Genomic DNA, 19,773 nt, shown 5'->3' on the forward strand with positions numbered 1-19,773 from the left:
AGTGCAGTGTGAGGTTTAATATGCTAACAAATAATTCTTCTAACACCCTTTTTAAATCATATACTAAGGTTTAATATGATAGACTGGCGACCTGTCCAGGGTGTAACCCCGCCTCTCACCCAATGACAGCTGGGACAGGCTCCAGCCCCGCAGCGACCCTCCCGGTTACGGAAAATGAACGAATGAATGAATGAACATTTAATACTTAAACACACCGTGAAATGCAATTTTAAAGAACCACATAATTGGTGAGGGGACCTCTGAGTTAATTTGCCCACTGAGGTTTTCAGTTCAAGAACCAAGAAAAAAAAAGACATGGAAAAATATGCGAGCTGTGGTGCAAAGACTACACCAGCGAGAAAAGAAACACACACACATTTATTAGGGAAAATAAGGTACCAGTATGGTGGAGACGACGAGAGAGCGGTTGGACAAGGAATCGGAGACATTAGTCGTCTTGCCCTTCTGGTTGTCCGTCATGTTGAGTCCACTTGGAGGGTCCCAGGTACCAATCTGTAAAGCAGAGTAGATTTTTGTTAAAGATTATGTGTAAAATCCAGATGTACAGACAACAAACATAAAATAACAAATGCATGTAGACATAATGCAGCTAGTGTTGGATTCATCTGAAATTTCTGTGGAATACATCTACTCAGACCCAGTTAGCTGACAATTTCCCTTTGAAACATATTTGCTGTGAGAGGAAACCTATTTAAATTAACCGTAAAGAAGTGACCGCATCTTGTTTTTTTTTAAATTGTTCCCAAGAACTGAGTGTGCATGGCGCCACCAAGAGAAAACGCACCGCCAACGTAGTGCACCTCCTTTTTTGGTGTGACCACTCTTAGTACTTGAAAACTTCTCAGAAAGACCCTGGTGTTGTCACTGTTGTTCCTTTCATACGCTACTTCAGTATCAGATATCACCCTATTTCAATTCTGGTTACGTACAAAGAATAATATGCAGCACCCCGAGGACACAGTTGACAGTCATGTGAACTCTCAGCACTATCAGCGCTTTCTTTTAGAGTCCCACAGGACGCAATGTTAGAGATGATCTGGGCTCAAGATCGGCCCTGTGGCCTTTTTTGAGGGTTAGTGGAGGACAACACGGAGGACGGCCGAAAGGAAGAAGGGGGGCCGTGCTGAAGAAGCAATGAGGAAGAAGAGGATGGTGATGCTAACAGATTATGCCTCACGGCTCCTCTTGTCCTCTCTCAGCTCTCCCTCAAGTCGACGCGCCCAAAGCCTCCGAAAGCCGCGTCCCCCACACTCCGACAAACCTCTCCGCCCCTGAGCATCACTAGAAGGGGCCGCAAACACTCCAACCCACACCAGCCACACGCTCCTCGGGGCACCTCGGTGCCCGACGCAAGAGCCCGAGATAGGCTTTGTAATTGCAAATCAACTCTTTAATTCAGGCTTCATGAGGCTGGAGGGCTTCTGAAGGGGTTTTATTAATGGAGTAAATTATTCATGGAGGTGCAGGCGCACACAGCACACGGACCAGAGGTCAGGAGCTGCTGAGAGCCAAGCGCCGGTGAGGATGCTGAAGTGTGAAGTGTTTTCAGTTGCGGGCAAGATTATTATTTGTATCGACGGCGTTAGCGGCTTCTCTTCCCGCTGCTAATGTCATAAATCATAAATCAACTGCTGAGCACTGGAGAGAAGCTATTGCACTAAAAGAGGGCTACCTGTTCATATGAGTCAATGGGAAATGAAAAAATATCGCACTGTCGCTTTAAAATTGTCGTATTTTTACCCAAACCATCTTATGTACTAAAACAACTTCACACGCTAGGACAGTGCATTTAAAATCAAAGCTATTCTACCTTTGAATAAAAGAATAAAGAATAAACACAGAGGCTTGGCCGTTTGAATGAAACGACTGCTTTATTCATTGTAAGTTAAACGGCAAACTATCGTATATTTGTCCATTTTTATCACATAGGCCCTGAAACTACCGTATAAATACGATAATTATCGGATATCTGGCAACACTGATATGAGCACACACACAATTAAAGTATATAGGCAACAACTTGTGATTATAGACGGTGTTATAGGTATAGATAGTGTCGGGCAATTTCTGAAGTGAGGTAGCTTCGTTTTTACGTCACCCAAATTGCAAACCAATGTACGAAACATTATCTACACACACACACTATATACTATTTCCCTATTTCCCTATCTGGCTGAATTGGGTTGCAGGTTGCCGGGTTGCAAAGTGCAAATGATCAACAGGATGCCGGTTGAACGCCAGCTTAACTGCTGCCCAAAGACCCAAATAAGCTCCCAACAGCTGATCGCCACAATAGTGTCCATGCCTTTTCTACGGAAGATGCATTGTAATTATTTTATCCATTTTGTGCGATATTTTACACATCTTCATTGGTTCATTCCAAATCCATGCTGTCTTTTGAGGACTTTGAGTGAGATAAAAGAAAATAAAGCTTTGTATTCAGTCTCTTTGTTGTTGGCTGGCTGGATCTAATGTCTTAGCTGTTGTAGACTATATGTGTGGAATACAAATAACAAGTTCACTCATGAAACACACTCGGCCTGAGCGCTACTCTGAGTAACATGCTGGATATAGCAGCAAGTAGGAAGTATCTGTACCCTCTGCTACAGTCAGGATGGATGCACTGTCAAAGTACTTAACAATGACTTTTAAAAATATGCATATCTCCGATGTGATTCTACTTTAACGGTTGATTCTTCTCCTTTATTTGCCTGAGTACTTGTAGCCATGAATAACTCTTCCAATGTACACACCGTATTAGGACAGCCTTGGTCAGATTTGTCTGAAATGTGTGCCATATTCAGATCGAGGCTTGAATTGAGTTTAATTTAAATGTATACTCCTATTTTCTTTGTAGAAATGGTGAAAAGGTACAATTCTTTTTAAAATATATATATTATATAAAAAGAAAAACTGATTACAATCTGACATTTTAGCTGTCCCAGAGGCTCGGTGAAGTGCAGTGCAGTGCACCAAGATGAAGTCCTGTATTTCAATCGGGACCTTTCTTGGATGCCATCCCTCCCTCATCTAAACTTCTCTCTGGTCTGAACTTTATAACACAGAGTGAAAAACACCCTTAACTTTTTTTTTTTTTTTTTTAATTGATCGTAAACGTCACTCCACTCAGTAAATTACTCCGTGCCATCAGAGGCCAGTTTGATCCCCCTGTACTCCTTGGATGGATGGATCCAATTTATTTTCATTTACAGTATAGAGCTCTTAACAAGCCTTTGTACTTGCATCACAAATCTCCTAGCAACTGGGCCCGGAGAGGTCCTTTGGAGGAATAGCTGTGCGGAAAGCAAGGGCTATATACATAACGAACAAAAAAAAAACACTAAAAAGATGTTGTGGTGCACTGTGACATTTGTTTGAAACCCAACTGTGGACTCCACTAAATTTGAAAATATTGATCTGGGAACTTGAGGCCAGTGCTGTGTACCTTATCATGACGGTTATGGAGTATTTTTCATAACCCAGCTGCTGTGTTTTAGGTTATTATTTGTTGTTTTTACTGTTTACTGTCTCCAGCTGACAAAGCAGTATGCAAAATGAGCAAAGGAAGGCGTTAAAGCAGATTGTCTCATTAGACGATCCAATCTCAGTGAACAGCACTTTTAACTTCATATAGAAAAAATCTCCAACCCCTTAAAGGCTAAATACACCAATCAGGCATAACATTATGACCACCTGCCTAATATTGTGCATGTTTGTGCCTTGTGCCTCCAAAACATCCACATCCACATGAATGCCAGCTCCAAAAGTTTCCCAGCAGAACATTGTATTGTCACAAGATGGTCAATGTTATTTACTTCTCCTGTCAGTGGCCATAATGTTGTGGCTAATGTTCACTGTATACTGTAGGTCTGCAGCACTTGAGTTTACTGGGGCGTTTCCTTATGCTAATTGCAAAGTGCCTGGCACACGCTTCAGTCTAAGACCAAATGCTATTCATCATCATTTCCCGGGCAATGTTGCCAGATTGGAATATTTCATGCCCAGTAGGGCAGTTTTGAATTTTATGTTGCAGGTAAAAATAGAGCTGGGTTGCCTGGTCTGTTCTAGGTGGGTGCTACATGTCTAAGTAAATCCACATGAATGCCAGGCCCAAAAGTTTCCCAGCAGAACACTCAATTGTCACAAAATGGCCAATGTTATTATTTACTTATCCTGTCAGTGGTCTTAATGTTGTGGCTGTGTCTGAAATAATAGAATGTTGTGGTGAATCGGTGTATACTGTACAATCTTTAATGTATTTACTTTCTAGAGTGGGGTAGTAGCATCCAACACGTTCTTTCAGGTTGACAGTTCACTGCTGCAACTTGCAACCTGGACTAACTGACTCTGACATTTGAAGATGTGTGTGTCAACCAAGAATATTTTCACATGCAACCAAGTAAAAGCCGTGGTTCATGACCAGAGAAAGAGAACTTTGTGAAGCGGAGGCGCTTGCATAAAGATGAGGCAATGCAGTCAAGTACATGCAGTCCCTGAACTCAATGACAAAGCAAATCAGTGTTGCTGAGAGGAACGATACTTAAAAGCAGAAGACATGTCCTGGTTGATGCTCTAAAAGTCTGCTTCTGCAGGTTTGAGAGGGACTAACTCACACCTCTGGGACACCTATGGCAAGCCACCTCCTCACACTCTGATACTCAAGGTGCACTCATATTTGAAAAGGATGTGAGCAGACTCTTCAAGAGTCAGAAAACCAAGAAGGCGCCCACTCCAGAAAGTGTTTTCCCCTTCTGTCTCAAAGCATGCAGTGCAACCAACCAAACAACCAGCTCCAGTGGTCACTCTGATTTTCAACAAATTATTGTTGCTATGTGAGGTTTCCTCCTGCTTTATCATCCCAGTCCCCAAAACCCCATCAGAAAACTGAACGACTACACGCCTGATGCTCTGATGTCTGTCGTGATGAGAAACTAGAGTTGGCCCACTCAAAGATAATCACAAGTGAGCCAACCTGTAATGTCCCCTACTTGACCTCCTGCAGTTTTCCTTCTGGGCAATACATGCCAGGGAATGAGGCAGTCAATATGGGACTGCATTACATCCAGCAACACCATGACCACCCAGGGACCTATGCAAGAAACCTATTAGTGGACCTCATCTTTGCATTTAACGGCATCATCATCAGGACTTTTACGCATCAAGTACCAGGAAACACACACAGATCATTCACGCACTGGAAAACCTTTCCAACTCCCACCCTGCAGCAGGCGGCACAGATCTCTGATAACAAAAATACAAAACTACCAGACCCAAGAGCAGTTCTTTCCACATGCCATTACCAATATCTGACCAGCATCAGAACTGATCTCACCTGTACCGATCAGTCACAACATTAAAACCACCGACAGGAGAAGTGAATAACATTGACCATCTTGTGACGATTCAATGTTCTGCTGGGAAACTTTTGGACCTGGCATTCATTGGTGTGGATGTAGACATGTAGCACCCACCTAGACCAGTCCAGACCAGGCACCCCTACCCCATAGCAATGACACTCCTTGATAGCAGCAGCCATCCCCAGCAGGATGCAGCCTGACACAGGCACACACAAAAACTCTTTAGGAACAACTAAAAAAAAACATGAAGAACAGCACAAGGTGCTGACCTAGCCTCCAAATTCACTAGATCCTAAACTGATCTGTGGGATGGTCCACAGAGGCCCCTCTCCTCAAAGGCCCCCACTAACAACATAGTGTTGCCAGACATCTGTTTTCGACACACGAGGGAGACCTACACAATATTAGGAAGGTGGTCATAATGTTATGCCTGATCAGTGTATATTGTATCACAGATGTGTTTTCTTTTGTCTTCTATTTTCTATATATTGTCTTAGCTCACAAGAAGATCTGGTTTAGGACTAAGGGACGGGGTAGGAGGTCCATCATCCAAACTATAATGCATAAAAATGACAATCCAACACCACAAAATATATTATTCATGCGCTGTTAAATGACACCAGAATCCGAGAGTAAAAGGCAACTACAACAGTATTTACAACTGGAAGCTACTGGTCATTTTAAACCAGCTATTATGGAATTCTATCATATCTTAGTGTGTCCTAATGTCAACAGTCTAAACTTTGGTATTGGTGTGCTTTCCTCAAAGCTTTTCAAATTCTACACATGACGGGGGTCACCGGCTGTCCTTCCTTGGGCCACCTTAGGTAGGTCTTACCCACTACATACTACCATCTCACAAGACTCGCCGTTTGCTGTGACCCTGTCATTGACTTTAATGTAACGGCTGGTTGTATTCATACCAGGTGGACCCATAAGTGCAAAAAGACATACAAAGTAAAAACACAGAACCTTCTCAAGCCCTTCCTCCTTCAGACTGATCACGTCAAGGTCAAAGTCTGTTCTCAGGCCATTGGTCCGGTTAAAAGTGATTCTCCCAGTGAGGCCATCCCAGTGAGCCTAAAGAGAAAGAGGCAGAGAAACAGAGAATATCAGTGGAGACATTCAACCGAGAGCGTGTTCGCTTTCAAATACCTTTTTGATGTTGGTTTTCCAGGCAAGGCCGTCAAAAAAAGTGAGAACACAGACTTTACGTTTCTCCCCTATTCGCACAGTCGTTCTGTTTGTACAGCAGCCTTCCCAGGCATCAAGGTGCCTACACAGACTCCAAGACTGCATTTGTAACAGTGGGGAGGCAATTACCCAATCTTTACAGATCTTTAGGGGTGTGATGGAATACAATGTAGCATGAAAGTGGCTCGTAGCAGCGGAGGCTTGTGCTCAGGCACAGCAAATCATCACAGCGCTATTCCGACTAGAAGCTGGGGACTTCAAGGCCTATCTTTATTTCAGTGAGTGGGAGTTACAGATCGGGAAGTTACTCACTCAGCTGTGAGGAAGCCTTTTTCTTACTACTTCGAGTACCTCTCCATTGATACAGCGCTTTAAATCTTCGGACAAAATCTAGACTATTAGATTAGACTATTTATGATCATTTATGTTATTTATTGTAAAAGGCGGCACAGTGGTGCCGTGGTTATCCTTGATGGTTGACACCAAGAAGGTTCTATGCCTGCGTGGGGTTTACTCGAATGCTCTGGCTTCCTCCCACAGTCCAAAGACGTGCATGTTAGGTTAATAGGTGATTCTGTGTTAGCCCTACGATAGACTGGCAACCTGTCCAGGGAGTACCCCGCCTCTGAATGAATGAATGAATTTTGAGAGGGGGCAGGGAATAGATTTTTATTTCATCAGGCAGCTCTTGTTTACCCATGGAAAGTGTATGATAGCAGGAGCCAAACAGCAGAGGTCAAATCTAGCCTTACAATCAAATTATTTGCCCCCTGCACAAAAGCTGAGGGTTTTGATTAGATCAAAATATTCACATGATTATTATTTTTTTATGATTATTTACATTTTGACTGCAATAGTCATGTTAATCGCACTACACATTAAAAAGTCACTGATTTACACCTCAAAAACAAACAGAATCACAGATGTCCTACTGTAAAAAGATCACAACTACAACCAAGGAGCACAATACAATACAGTGAAAAACGACATTTTTTTATATCTATATTAATTACAGTTAATGACAGTCCAAACTGACTAATGTTGAAAAAAAACCTGTAACACTAAATATGTCGTACCATCAGTGTGTTGTTTGTTCATTTTTTGAAGCACAGACTAGCACTGCTGCCTTTCAGGTTTTTTTTTTTTTTTTTTTTTTTCGTAGTTTTGACTGTTTTGAATCAAATCTATATCATTATGCGCAATGTATGCTTCTGCGTCAATTTGACGCCATAGCTACCTCCGTCAGCCCGGACCCTACGCCTCATGTTCACCTTCCCAGAAATGTGACTACACATCAGGGCTGGTTCTTCATCCCCACAATTTTCAAATTCATTGTTTTGGATCAAAAATGATAAAACACACCACGACAGGTTGACTGAGGAGGTTTGAAGTTACGACCATTTGAACAACTCGTCTTCGGCTAAATTCGGCAAAAGCTTCAGTCACTATTGTTTAATGTGAAGCAGGAAGAAGAAACAAAAATTAACCCAATTGGCAAAAAAGTGCAGACTAGCGTTTGGGTGGTATTTTTACAGAGCAAGCCAGACTGATAAGCGCACAAGTATAAATGGCCTGCACCGGCATTGGCTACACGCGTAGGTTACGGTGTCTAGTCCTGCAGAGGCATAAACCGCACTTTAGTATCTCCACGTATTTGTTCGGTTCTGATGCCATAGTTCGTCTTTGCACGAGGCCATTTTGTGTGTAAGAAATAAAAAACCGAGCATAAAAACTCATGTTAGACCACGTTAGACCATTAAAAACAAACAGTTTAAACTCAAGAGGAGAATAAGGTGTTATCAAAAGCACAGGATGACCTTAGATTTAGAGGGGCTGACTTGACTCGTGAAAGAGAGCTTCCACTGGATTCTTCTGCGCCGACTTTTTCCTTCCTGTGCCCCCGAGCATAACCTCAAAAACCAATTGTTCAATATAATCACAGCTCAGTGATTCTGTGGTTCAGCTGCAGAAAAACGGCGAGGCAGGGGCTTCTGCGGAAATTTTGGTTAAACCAAATATTCTAAAAGAGCCCACAGAAGAGCTGAATACTCTTTTGCAATATTCTCTGTTTGAATCATTTGTATCCACTGAAGAATTATTCTTTTTTTATATGCGATGTGAGTTTTGGTTTTCGGCTTTCATATTTATTAATCTTGCACTTGGTGTATACGAGCAGTCCTAACATACAACAATAATTCAGCAAAGAAAATCATGTGTGTCAGGGGAATTTTATTAAATAGACATACAGTATAATTAATTTATGTATTCAACTATTTTTTTAGTTGTTGATGTTTATTAGAGATTTGCAGACAGTGAAATTAAAGATATAAGACACTTTTTCAAACAGCAGCGGTTGATGAACATTAACTAGGTCATTAGGGGATTGCCTGGGGGGCTCCATCCTTTATGGAGTTTGAATAAATGTACAGAATTTCATGGAAATCTAAAATAGCTTTTAAAATCAGGCTTATTGTTTTATGATATAAATATGCCTTTCCATGGAGTTTATTAGTTGCAAACTATTGGGAGCATCTAAAGGATATGCTGTGTTCATTATCCAGTTTTGATTTCATATTTTCCTCAACCCCATTTCATCTTTTTTGTTGTTGTTGTTGTTGTTGTGTTCCTAAGAATGGCTCTTTAGGCTTTGAAAGCATCAAGTCAGAGCCCAAACCGCCCCCAAGCAGCAGATGGAAAGAAAAAGAAACGGGGGGAGGGCAGGAAAATTAGATTTCCACGGTGAAAAAAAAAGTGCGCTCAATATAGGTACACATCCAACTCTGCTTGGTTCCTCTGTGCTTGTCAATGCTCTGCCCATACAGATGGATTCTTAACATTCTTCCCATGATCTTTGCAAGCTAAAGGAGACTAGAGGGTTAGAAAGCCCTAAATTTCGGTTGCCTAATCCCTGGCCTTTCCTCAAACAGAGACTTTTGGATTAGACATTATATCTTCACAAATGCCTCACATTGTGGGGAAACTACTAAAATGTTCATAATGTTGTGTTTTTGTTCCTGTACGGGTGATTAATACTGAAACTCAGACAGCCGACTCAAGATGGCTGCCCTCCTCGGGGGGAGAATGCAGGTACACACGCTGGAAAAATCATTTCCATATAAATAAATACACAGATAAATCATTTCTACTTATTCGTATTCCCCTTCTTCTTGACGGCCACGGCCTCATTTTTATTCCGTCCCCAGCTGCTTCCCTGAGAGCCTGTGTTTTGCCGTGTGTGGGTATGTTGAGGGGGAAGACAGAATGGGGAGGTAGACAAGCATCTACCTCTTTGATGAGGGCCATGAAGCGGTTCCCAAAGCGCCAGGGCTTGTGTCGGTTGCACTGTAATGAGCTGACAGTGATCTGCTGAGACTGCTGCACAGCCACGGCCACCACGTGCACGGCATCGTACATCAGCGCAGCGTCCGTCTAGAAATGAAGACAGAGGGAGAGGAACACCATTAACATGGAGTACAGCACGCAGCAGATCAGCACAGCCTGACAGCAAGGATTTATTCACAATCAGAGAAACATCGATATCATGATGGCGCAATCAAAGCCTCACAGCGGAACTCAGATGTATGGATCTTCACACTATGAACGCGATCATGAATATTTGATGTGTTTACTGTCAATGTATTATGCCCTGTTAAAACATTAAAGTGAAAATATGAATAGTGAGAAAATACATCTGAAAACGTCTGATTAAAACACAATAAAACAGTTGCAGCCTTATCTAAACGTGGCACTGACAAAAGTTAATAAGTAGCTTTCATTTTCAGTGTTAGACGGTCACGCACAACTGGTCGGCTGGACATGGACAAACATCACATCTACCATGAGGCATACAGTTCTAGGAATACAAAGAATAAAGGTTCCACTGTTATATGAATGCTGGTGATCCTTTACTTTGATCTAAATAAAACAGTTAATGGAAAATTTGTCTGAACAGAGAAGTCAAATAATGCGTTTCCAAGAAACTATCAAGAATTTTACTGTATTCTTAGAAATGAATACCACTACCAATATACACCAATCAAAATCATCATTAAAACCACTGACAGGTGAAGTAAACCATCTTGTGACCCTGCAATGTTCTGCTGGGCAACGTTTGGACCTGGCATTTGTGTGGATGTTACTCAGACATGTAGCATCCACCTAGACCAGACCAGGCTCCCCATGCCCCATAGCAATAACACTCCTTGATGGCAGCAGCCATCCCCAGCAGGATGCAGCCTGACACAGGCACACACACAAAAACGTGAAGAACAGCACAAGGTGTTGACCTGGTCTCCAAATTCACTAGATCCCAAACTGACCAAGTATCTGTGGGATGATCCACAGAGGCCCCTCCCCTCAAAGGCCCCCACTAACAAAATCCTGTTGCCAAACACCACAGGACACCCTCAGAAGGCCCATGTCCATTTTCTGGTGAGTTACAAATGTTTTGGAAGCACAAGGGAGACCTACACCATGTCAGGAAGGTGGTCATGTTATGCCTGATTGATGTAGACTGATATCACACAGTTTGGTCTCGATTCAGAGTACAACAATAACCCTTCAGTAACCACTATTTAAGTTCATTTTTGTTCATATCTAATAGTCAGCTTAGAGTGCAGACATCTTATGGATGATGGCTGGAGAGAAATCACAGAACATCCAGTAGAACATACAGTATAGTTGAGCCACTCTTCAAGTGCATTGGAGGAACTAGTTAATTTTTTCAATTTTAACCCCAAGCCTATTACTATTTTAGGTTCCTTAATGACAAGCGAGCACATTACAGATGCAAATGTTCTTCCCATTCTCAGCAAAGTAGTGATTTACAATGTACATGTCCAGCTGCAGATCCTTAGGAGAACAAGACATGAGACAACCTTTAAAAGCCTTTGAAAAACACATATTTTTTTCCTGCACTGTGCACACATACTTTACATGCATTATGTGTTTGTAAATAGGTGCACTAGTGGTAACGCCATGCTTGATAAATTGATGTCTGTAATCCTGAAGGCGGGTTTTCGACCACAAAATGGGTTATGGTTCTGTTGTGAGGATGGATGTGGGCATGTCTGCAAACCTGCTGATCCAGTAAGTGAAGGCAATGAGTTGAAATATGCTGTCAATTACATTCTTATTCAATACAGTAGCAAACTATGGCAAATTAGATACGCACACCCGAAAAAGGGCTCTCAGACTTGATTCGTGCAGACACACATTCCCCCGAGAAGAGCGTGTCTAATCTCTGTGTGTTGCCAGACACTGCCGTATCTGTCTGTATATTTATACACTAAAGTCTTGACAGTAAACGGTGGGTCCAAACAGAGGAGTAATGCTGAATCTATCAGAAAAGTGTCAGTCATCCATGCTTCACAAAAGAAGCCTATAATTCTGCAGTTCCTCCAAAAGAAAAAAAAGAGAAAAAAATCGAATTAGTGTTTGTCTCGCTTGATTGAAAAGCAATCAAAACAGCTCTCCACAGTTGTTGCATGGAAATCATGCCCTAGGGTGCTTGGGAAAGCATTGTCCTAGTGAAAAAGAAACAATCCCAAACCTGTCATTTTTTCGCCATTTGAGCCCAGATTGAGCATCGGAAGGTTGTGGCTAAAGATACTAGTTTGGCTTTGGTCTTAGTGTGTGTGCATGTGCTCCTGTTTTTTCCATGTTCCCTTTGAATTTCTCTGTAGGTACCAAAATGTTAGACTCACAATGTACATGACATTAATTTCTGATAGTTAGTGTTGATGTCCCCACAAGAACTGTAAGAAAGGCATGCCTGTATTTGTGTGTGTGTGTGTGCATGTGCTTGTGCATCCATCTTTCCGAGGACTACTTTTATACCTCCCAAGTGAGGAAATTTTTGCAAAGTGAGGACATTTTGGCCGGTCCTCACTTCTTTACAAGACTCTTTGAGGGTTAAAACTTGATTTTAGTGTAAAGGTTACAATTAGGTTATGGGTAGAATGAGGGCCAGGTTTAGGGTTAGGCACTTAGTTGAAATGGTTAAAGTAACAGGCCAGTGAACGCATTATGCCAAGGAATGTCCTCACAAAGATAGCGCTACAATATGCGTGTGTATGTAGCTGTATTCATATGCAAAGGAGATGTTCACAGATGTTTCAAAATCAATCATAATCATCGAGCATGCCCTCCAGAAATTCAAACTGGCTTGAGTGTGTCCCCGCAGGAGTGTGAGGTATTAATAATCTGTGTTAGAAGAAGGTGTTGAAGCAGAGGGAGTGTGAATTTACTGCAGTGTGGGTGTCAAATGGAGGCTGTTGAGCTCATGTGTTGGGGGTTAGACCGATGTACGCTATTGTTTTGCAGATGAGGACGTCAACCAGCCGCGACAGGATTTATATAATCTACTTTGACTGACCTAATTGTTTTATAACACTAACCAGTGGCGTGCTGGATGTAAAATTGGCCATGCTACATTTAAATCCCGCCATTGCTTATTGCATAACATATGTAATGGATGTAGTTGATTCAACTGGGTTATTAAAGAGTGAAGCCTGTACTGTGAACTGTCCAGAATGAGGGAGTAGATTGATTCATTTAAAGCACCAGCAGTGTAGTTGTTTAATTTCATTTTTTTTTTTTTTTGGGTGCAAAGACACATTTTTGGCTGAAGAGTCAACAAGTCAACAACAAATGAACCATGAGATTTCATATATAATCTTATTACCCACATTATATTGATCATCAGACTGATGTCAGCTTTTAAAGGCCAAGACATTCATGAGCACCATATAGTAATGTGCTCAAGACCTTTTCTCTTGCCTATTGTCTCTTGTTGTGTGTAGATTGTCCCAGCAGAATTGATGCAGTGATTGTATTTTCTCACAGAGGATAAGTAAATTTGCATGGTGCGTTTGTGTTCTGTGGTCCTTTCACAAATTTTCAGCATTAAAAAATGCAACCATTTTCATGGTGCTGACTTTGAGATAACAGCAAATGACAATGATAAATTCATAGCTGGGTTGTAGCTAGCATAAATGTAGTCTCTACTGGCCACCCTTACTCTTAATAAAGCCTTGAATTCGAAAACCTGCCATTGTCATCTTTGACAGATCTGAGTGACAGATGACAATCAAGCCACCTATGGAATTATTTTCAAAAGGGTCATCAGTACACAACATTTTATACAATGTGACTAATGAGTCTATATTTAAAACATATTTTGTTTGCAGAGTTAAACTCCTTCCTCCCATAGGTCAAACTGATGGTAGTATCCCAGGGATATGGGCAGCCATCTTGTGAGTTTGGAGCCAGAGTCTGAGCAGTACTGTCTGGAGTGGAGCCACGTTATTGATGACCCGTCCGTGCTTCCTATAGACTCACTGGTGTTTGCGTTTGGTTAATACTGCACTCTGCTCTACCTGTTATAAAGAAATGTTGGATTCTACTGCACACTGTGATTACTTTCCAATTTCTTTTCCTATTTGAGCAGGTGTCATTGTCAACTGTTAATCATTGTGATACCACATCCGGTTTTTACAACAAAACTTCTCAGAAAAAATGGACCTTTGAACATACGTGTATCCCATCCAGTAACATGGAGGGGGCGTAGCTTATGATCTATACTGCAACCAGCCACCAGAGGGAGCACTTCTTGATTTGGCTTCGCTTTTAAGGAGCTGCCATGTCATCCATCTTTTTTACAGTCTATGGCCATGACAAGAAGGCTCTACCTCCTCCTATGAACCTGCTTCAGTCTTACGCTACTTTATGTGTTTGAATGCGAAAGAGTTTATTGTGATTGCCAGCTCCATGGCAGGAAGTCTTTCTTTCAATGCAATGCAAGGGCAGGAGCTGCACCTCTGATGTTCACACTGTCATCCAACCCCCCACCCCCTCATATAAACCACACAGCCCCCAGGGGGACCTCATAATAGCAATGTGACACCCTGTCAGTCAATCACAGCACTGACACGGTGAACAGGAGAAGTCAGCAGGATCAGGAGTGAACTAGATCATGATGTGTATTTATGGGGGGATTAATAAAAGGCTAAACCAACAAAGATATTCCAGTTGAAGCATTTCAATCAACGCGGTGTCAAAGCTTTAAAAGGTATCTCGTGAATTAAGTATGCTCTTAATTAAAATAAGCAGCCAAACATATTCAGTATGCAGGAGTGAGTAAAAATGAGCAGAGACTTGCTGGAGGAGATCTGGCAGCAGAGGTTTGTGTGCCTTTCTGCTTCCCCCGGTGCGAGCCTCACAAGTACCCGTCAGGCAGACTCGCAAATGATTTAGCAACACCGGCACTTCACTCTATAAACATCTCATTAAAATCAATTATGTCACTCCTGAATGAAATTAAAGCTAAACGCTTTAAAAGCTGCTTTTCCCTTGTGTCAGCCAATATGAGCATTACCCCTGACGCTGTCTATTTTTCCAGCTCATTCTCTCCCTCTCACTCTCGCGGAGAAAGTGGGGGAGATTTATTAAATCTCCTAAGCGCAGATTGATTTCAGCAGTTTTATGAATTGTTAAAATGCCCAGGCTTGACTTGGAGGCTGCAAAGGTCCCCCTTCCCTCCCCTTTCCTTCCCTTCCCTTCCCTTCCCTAACTCACACCCCTTCCCCAGCCAACAAGCTCATCAACATTGCCATGGAAACAAAATGGCAAGAAATAGTCTGGGGCTGGGTGATCTTTTCCTGACGCTGGTTCTCAGCATGCTCTTTGCACATGCTCCCTACACAGTGAGAGAGAGCAGAGCCTGGCAAATTGAGAATTAAGGGTTCACAAACAAGTTATGGAAGAATGATATAATACAAATGTGAACTGCAAATTTATAGGCGATAGGAATCCCACATCATCTTAGGTAGCTTGAAAAGATGCCAACATTCTTCTGTAATACCATGTTTAGAGAAATTATTTTATGTAGAATTCCGAAATAGTAAAAAGTTACAGGTCAGAAGCCTCTAGCAAGTCTCAATAATCAGTCAATCAATACCTCACTATGGATAATTACTGTTTTCTGATATGAAATATGATATGAATTACCCCAACTGCTAAATTTGTGAAGGCCTTCCATTCATCTTTTTGTATGATCTGGTCGGTGTGATACTACAGTCCAATCTCTATACTTTACAAGTGGCTTTCAGAATAAGAATAAAAATAAGAATAAGAGTTATGTATTTACAATTTCATCTAAGGTTCCCCATGGCACCCAAAAAAAATTGTTGGCCATGATTACAATTTAGGTATTAAGCCGTTGCCGTCATCCAGAGAGAAGCCAATTACAAAAACTATAATTAAAGGATTAATTCAACACCGTGCACAAATAAACAAACTTGTTTGGGAGTTACTGGTATTACCGTCCGCTGACTCACTCGAGCAGCACCAGAGCACAGTGATGAGACGCGCTGCCGTCCGCGTCCTATCAAACTGTATCGGCGGCGGACGTGCAAACAAAAGGAACAAAGACGGGAGAGGTCGATCCCAGCCCTTCTTAACGTCTCTCCATGGGGGGCGGTGATGGATTTATTTTGGAGATCCTTTTCAGAAAAATGAGAAAAGGGCCAGTAGCTGAGCTCCGGAGTCTAGCCTACAGTCGTAGCAGGAAAAAAAAAAAAAAGGGGGGAGGAAAGGGGATTGGTGAAGTGGCGTTTTTATTGTTGATTCCTAAAGCAGTGAAGGATAGTGGCTGCAGCCGCAGCTCTGCTAGTCACGCAGAAAGCCGTGGTCACGCTGCTCTGGCTCTTTTGATTGAAACATAAACACCTTGAGAGATGAGGGAACACTCAGGAAGTGGCCGGGAAAAGTAGGTATAGGAGGACTGTGTGTGTGCGCGCATTGGGGGGGGAGGGAGGTTTAATGCGCGAGCGGCTACCCAAAGCAGTATCCTCCTTCCCTCATGGCTCTGTGGCTAGTCAGGCCCCTCCTCCCCCCAGCTACTTGAAGGGATTAAAAATTGAGCATGTTTTGTACTCCTTTGGAATCTCTCAGAGGCCTTAGTCATGACTAGGTCACTTACTGCCATCAGCTACTTCTGCTATTCTCAGCAGTGTACACACATGCTGTTCTGATTCGTCATAAATTATTTTATCCGGAGCATGCTTTCATATTCTCTGGTGTCAGGAGGAACCGAGGAGAGAAGAAATTAGCCAGTCACTTGTTCGCATATCTGTTTCTGATTTGCACCAATCGGCATAAGATTATGACCACCTTCCTAAATTTGAAGGTCTCGCTTGTGCCTCCAAAACAGTTGTGACTCATCAGAGAATGACTGTAATTATCACAAACATTTGCTGGGCAAATTAACAAAGGGAACCTCTCAATGGAATAGTCTGATACTTCCTGGGCATAAAAAAAAAACTATTTTCCATTGGAGAAACTTAAAATTTTCCTTTTACGAAATACCGATTATGATATACACCGATCAGGCGTAACATTATGACCACCTTCCTAATATTGTGTAGGTCTCCCTTGTGGCGACTCATCAGAGAATGGACATGGGCCTTCTGAGGGTGTCCTGTGGTGTCTGGCAACAGGATGTTGTTAGTGGGGCCTTTGAGGGGAGGGGCCTCTGTGGATCATCCCACATATACTTGATCAGTTTGGGATCTAGTGAATTTGGAGGCCAGGTCAACATCTTGGGCTCATCTGCTGGGGATGGCTGGTGCCATCAAGGAGTGTCATTGGGTGGGGGTGTCTGGTCTGGTCTAGGTGGGTGCTACATGTCTAAGTAACATCCACATGAATGAATGCCAGGTCTAAATGTTTCCCAGCAGAACACTGAATTGTCATAAGACGGTCAATGTTATTTACTTCTCCTGTCAGTGGTCATAATGTAATGCCTGATCGGTGTACATAGCAGCACACTAAGACTGTAGACAATAAACTTCCCAGATTCCTTCAAATGAAATAATTCTTGGTCTCTTTCATCCAAACTGTTTTTTGATTTCACACCATAATGTAAAACAAATGTGAGACAAGAATGTGATCTATACAGAAACCAAAGACGATAGGTGTTAAACAGTTTCCTATTACTTTAAGATATCAAATGAATTTGTGGAATTATATTTCAGAACTGTTTTCTGTCTGTCTTGGAAAGTGTGCACACAGCGGTTAGTAAATCCAACCTGTAAAGTCCTCACTTTTGAACATAAACTGTCTTTCTTTCTGCACAATGCACCGAGTCTCCAGTGCACCTTTAATCAGCCAGCAGTGACTGAACCGAAATGTTGACCTCTGACCTCCACCATCAACAATCAATCATCGCTACAAGTACAGGGACATGCCAACGATCTGTTTCTAAATTAAAAAAACAAATAACAACACCTCTAAATAATAATGAATGCTATTTGTTATGTGTTTTGGAGCAGCGTGGACGTCGTGTGAAACTTCACGGCTCAGGTGTAAAGTTTCATAGTTAAAGTTTCACAAGAGCCGAACTGCCTTGACAAAAATACCAACATGAGCAATGGATGCAATATTTTCAGTGCAGCGAAAATATGTATTCCATATAATGTGTCACAACAAAATAATTACACGTGTGAATTTAAAAGCAATGTAAAACAAAGTCAGATTCACTTGAAAGGTGTTAATTTTGTTGGCTGCAAAAGAAGAATGATGACTGGAGAAAATTAATTTCAATGTGCACAGACTCCAGCTAACCCTAACCATTTTACAGATTAGAATCATTTGGGACATTCTGTCTACAGGTCTTGCTAACTTTACACTCTACGCCTCCTTTGTGAAGATTCGGAAAATACAGAGTTCAAATGTTTGACTTCAGAGGCCTTTACCTCCTTTGAGTCCAATCAAGTGTAAATACTTACTCCCACTGGATTAGCTGTTGTTGCCACTCACAATAGGATGTTCTTCTGGGGCAACTTGGCAGCTGACCAGGCCCAGGCTCACTGAGGCTATGTTATGCTAACGATTAGACCATGCCGAATCCTAAATGGATCAGCTATCAGATCCAAACATACAAAAAAAAAAAAAGGATGTCTTCTTTTGGTGACACTCCAAAAGGAGATTAGGTTTAACAAAGACTTCCTTTTCAGTTTCAATCTACAGTATGTCTGTGTTATAATTTGCAACCCTTTGTGGGCGTACTGCACTAAAACACTATTGATTTCAATAGTGAATAAAATCACTACTGGATAAAATCCACCTGAAAGATGATATGCAGCAGAGAAACGAGCCCGTCACATCATTTCTCCTTGTCCTTTCTCATCTTAGAGTGCTTTTCAACTTTGAAAGGCAATGCAAATGTGATTTCTATTTTTATACCAAACAGAGAGAAAGAGAGAGAGAGCGAGAGAGAGAGAGAGAGAGAGAGAGAGAGAGAGAGAGAGAGAGAGAGAGAGAGAGGTCACTTTCCTTCTCAGGAACTTGTCTTGCTTCGAGAGTTAGTCTTTTTTTTTCTATTTTTGTCGCTGCTGTTTTTTTTTTTTTTTTTTTTGAATAGCGTATTGATCAGTGGATTTTAGCTGTTTGTGTACGAGCCACACGAGGAGCAGCTGCTTCACACGCAACATTAGCAGCGCCACTTCAACAGAGAAAATAAATAAAAATTGGGACAAAAGCCATTATTCTCCTTACTTCCGCTGCAACAATAAGTCAGTGTGAGTGAGTAAAAATGTGATGCAACAACAGAAGACTAAACTAAACTATCAGAATCAGGGGATAATAAAAAATTAGTTCAACGTTTTAAAGTACGTTTTCTTGGAGATGAGAAGATCAGTACCAATAAAATTAGGTGCACAGTGACCATTTAGGACACTGAGGACATGTCCAACTATATTTATTAATTTGTATAGCCATAGTCATGCACACAGTATAGATCACAGACTGTATATAAATATGGACAATGCATCGTCACGTCCTTGCATTGGCTAAGCTGACGCCATTTTCCCTGGGATACGGGCGGTGCCATCTTACGAGTTTGGAGCCAGAGTCTGCACAGTACGGTCTGAGAGTGGAACTAGCAGAGCCGCAATATCGATGACCCGACCACACTTCCTCCAGACTCACTCACGTTTACGTTTAATACTAATACTACTCTCTGCTCTACCTCCACCAGCTACAAGGAAATGTTGGATTATACACTGTATTTATTTTTTCTTTCTTTTCTTTTTTTTTTTTTACAACTCTCACATTCCTACAGGATTGCTTTACAGAGCGGTTGGTATGGCAACTGGTAGTCTCCATTATGTCACATCCTGTTTCTAGCGTATCTATAGTG

At 41.8% G+C, this 19,773-nt stretch overlaps 1 protein-coding gene across 2 annotated transcripts in view; it reads right to left on the reverse strand.

Moving 5' to 3' along the window:
• Nucleotides 1-19,773, reverse strand: part of grik2 (glutamate receptor, ionotropic, kainate 2) — a gene marked incomplete at its 5' end in the record, with an annotated part of 218,365 nt that overhangs the window by 74,593 nt on the left and 123,999 nt on the right. For both annotated transcript variants that reach the window (XM_084557525.1, XM_084557526.1), the window contains 3 exons: nucleotides 400-513; nucleotides 6,351-6,458; nucleotides 9,858-10,001. In XM_084557525.1, the coding sequence (XP_084413651.1) occupies nucleotides 400-513; nucleotides 6,351-6,458; nucleotides 9,858-10,001 (366 nt within the window). The remainder of the gene's footprint in view (nucleotides 1-399; nucleotides 514-6,350; nucleotides 6,459-9,857; nucleotides 10,002-19,773) is intronic.

The sequence above is a fragment of the Chelon labrosus genome, assembly GCF_963514085.1.
Source record: "Chelon labrosus genome assembly, chromosome: 12".
In the NCBI taxonomy this organism is placed as follows: Eukaryota; Metazoa; Chordata; class Actinopteri; order Mugiliformes; family Mugilidae; genus Chelon; species Chelon labrosus.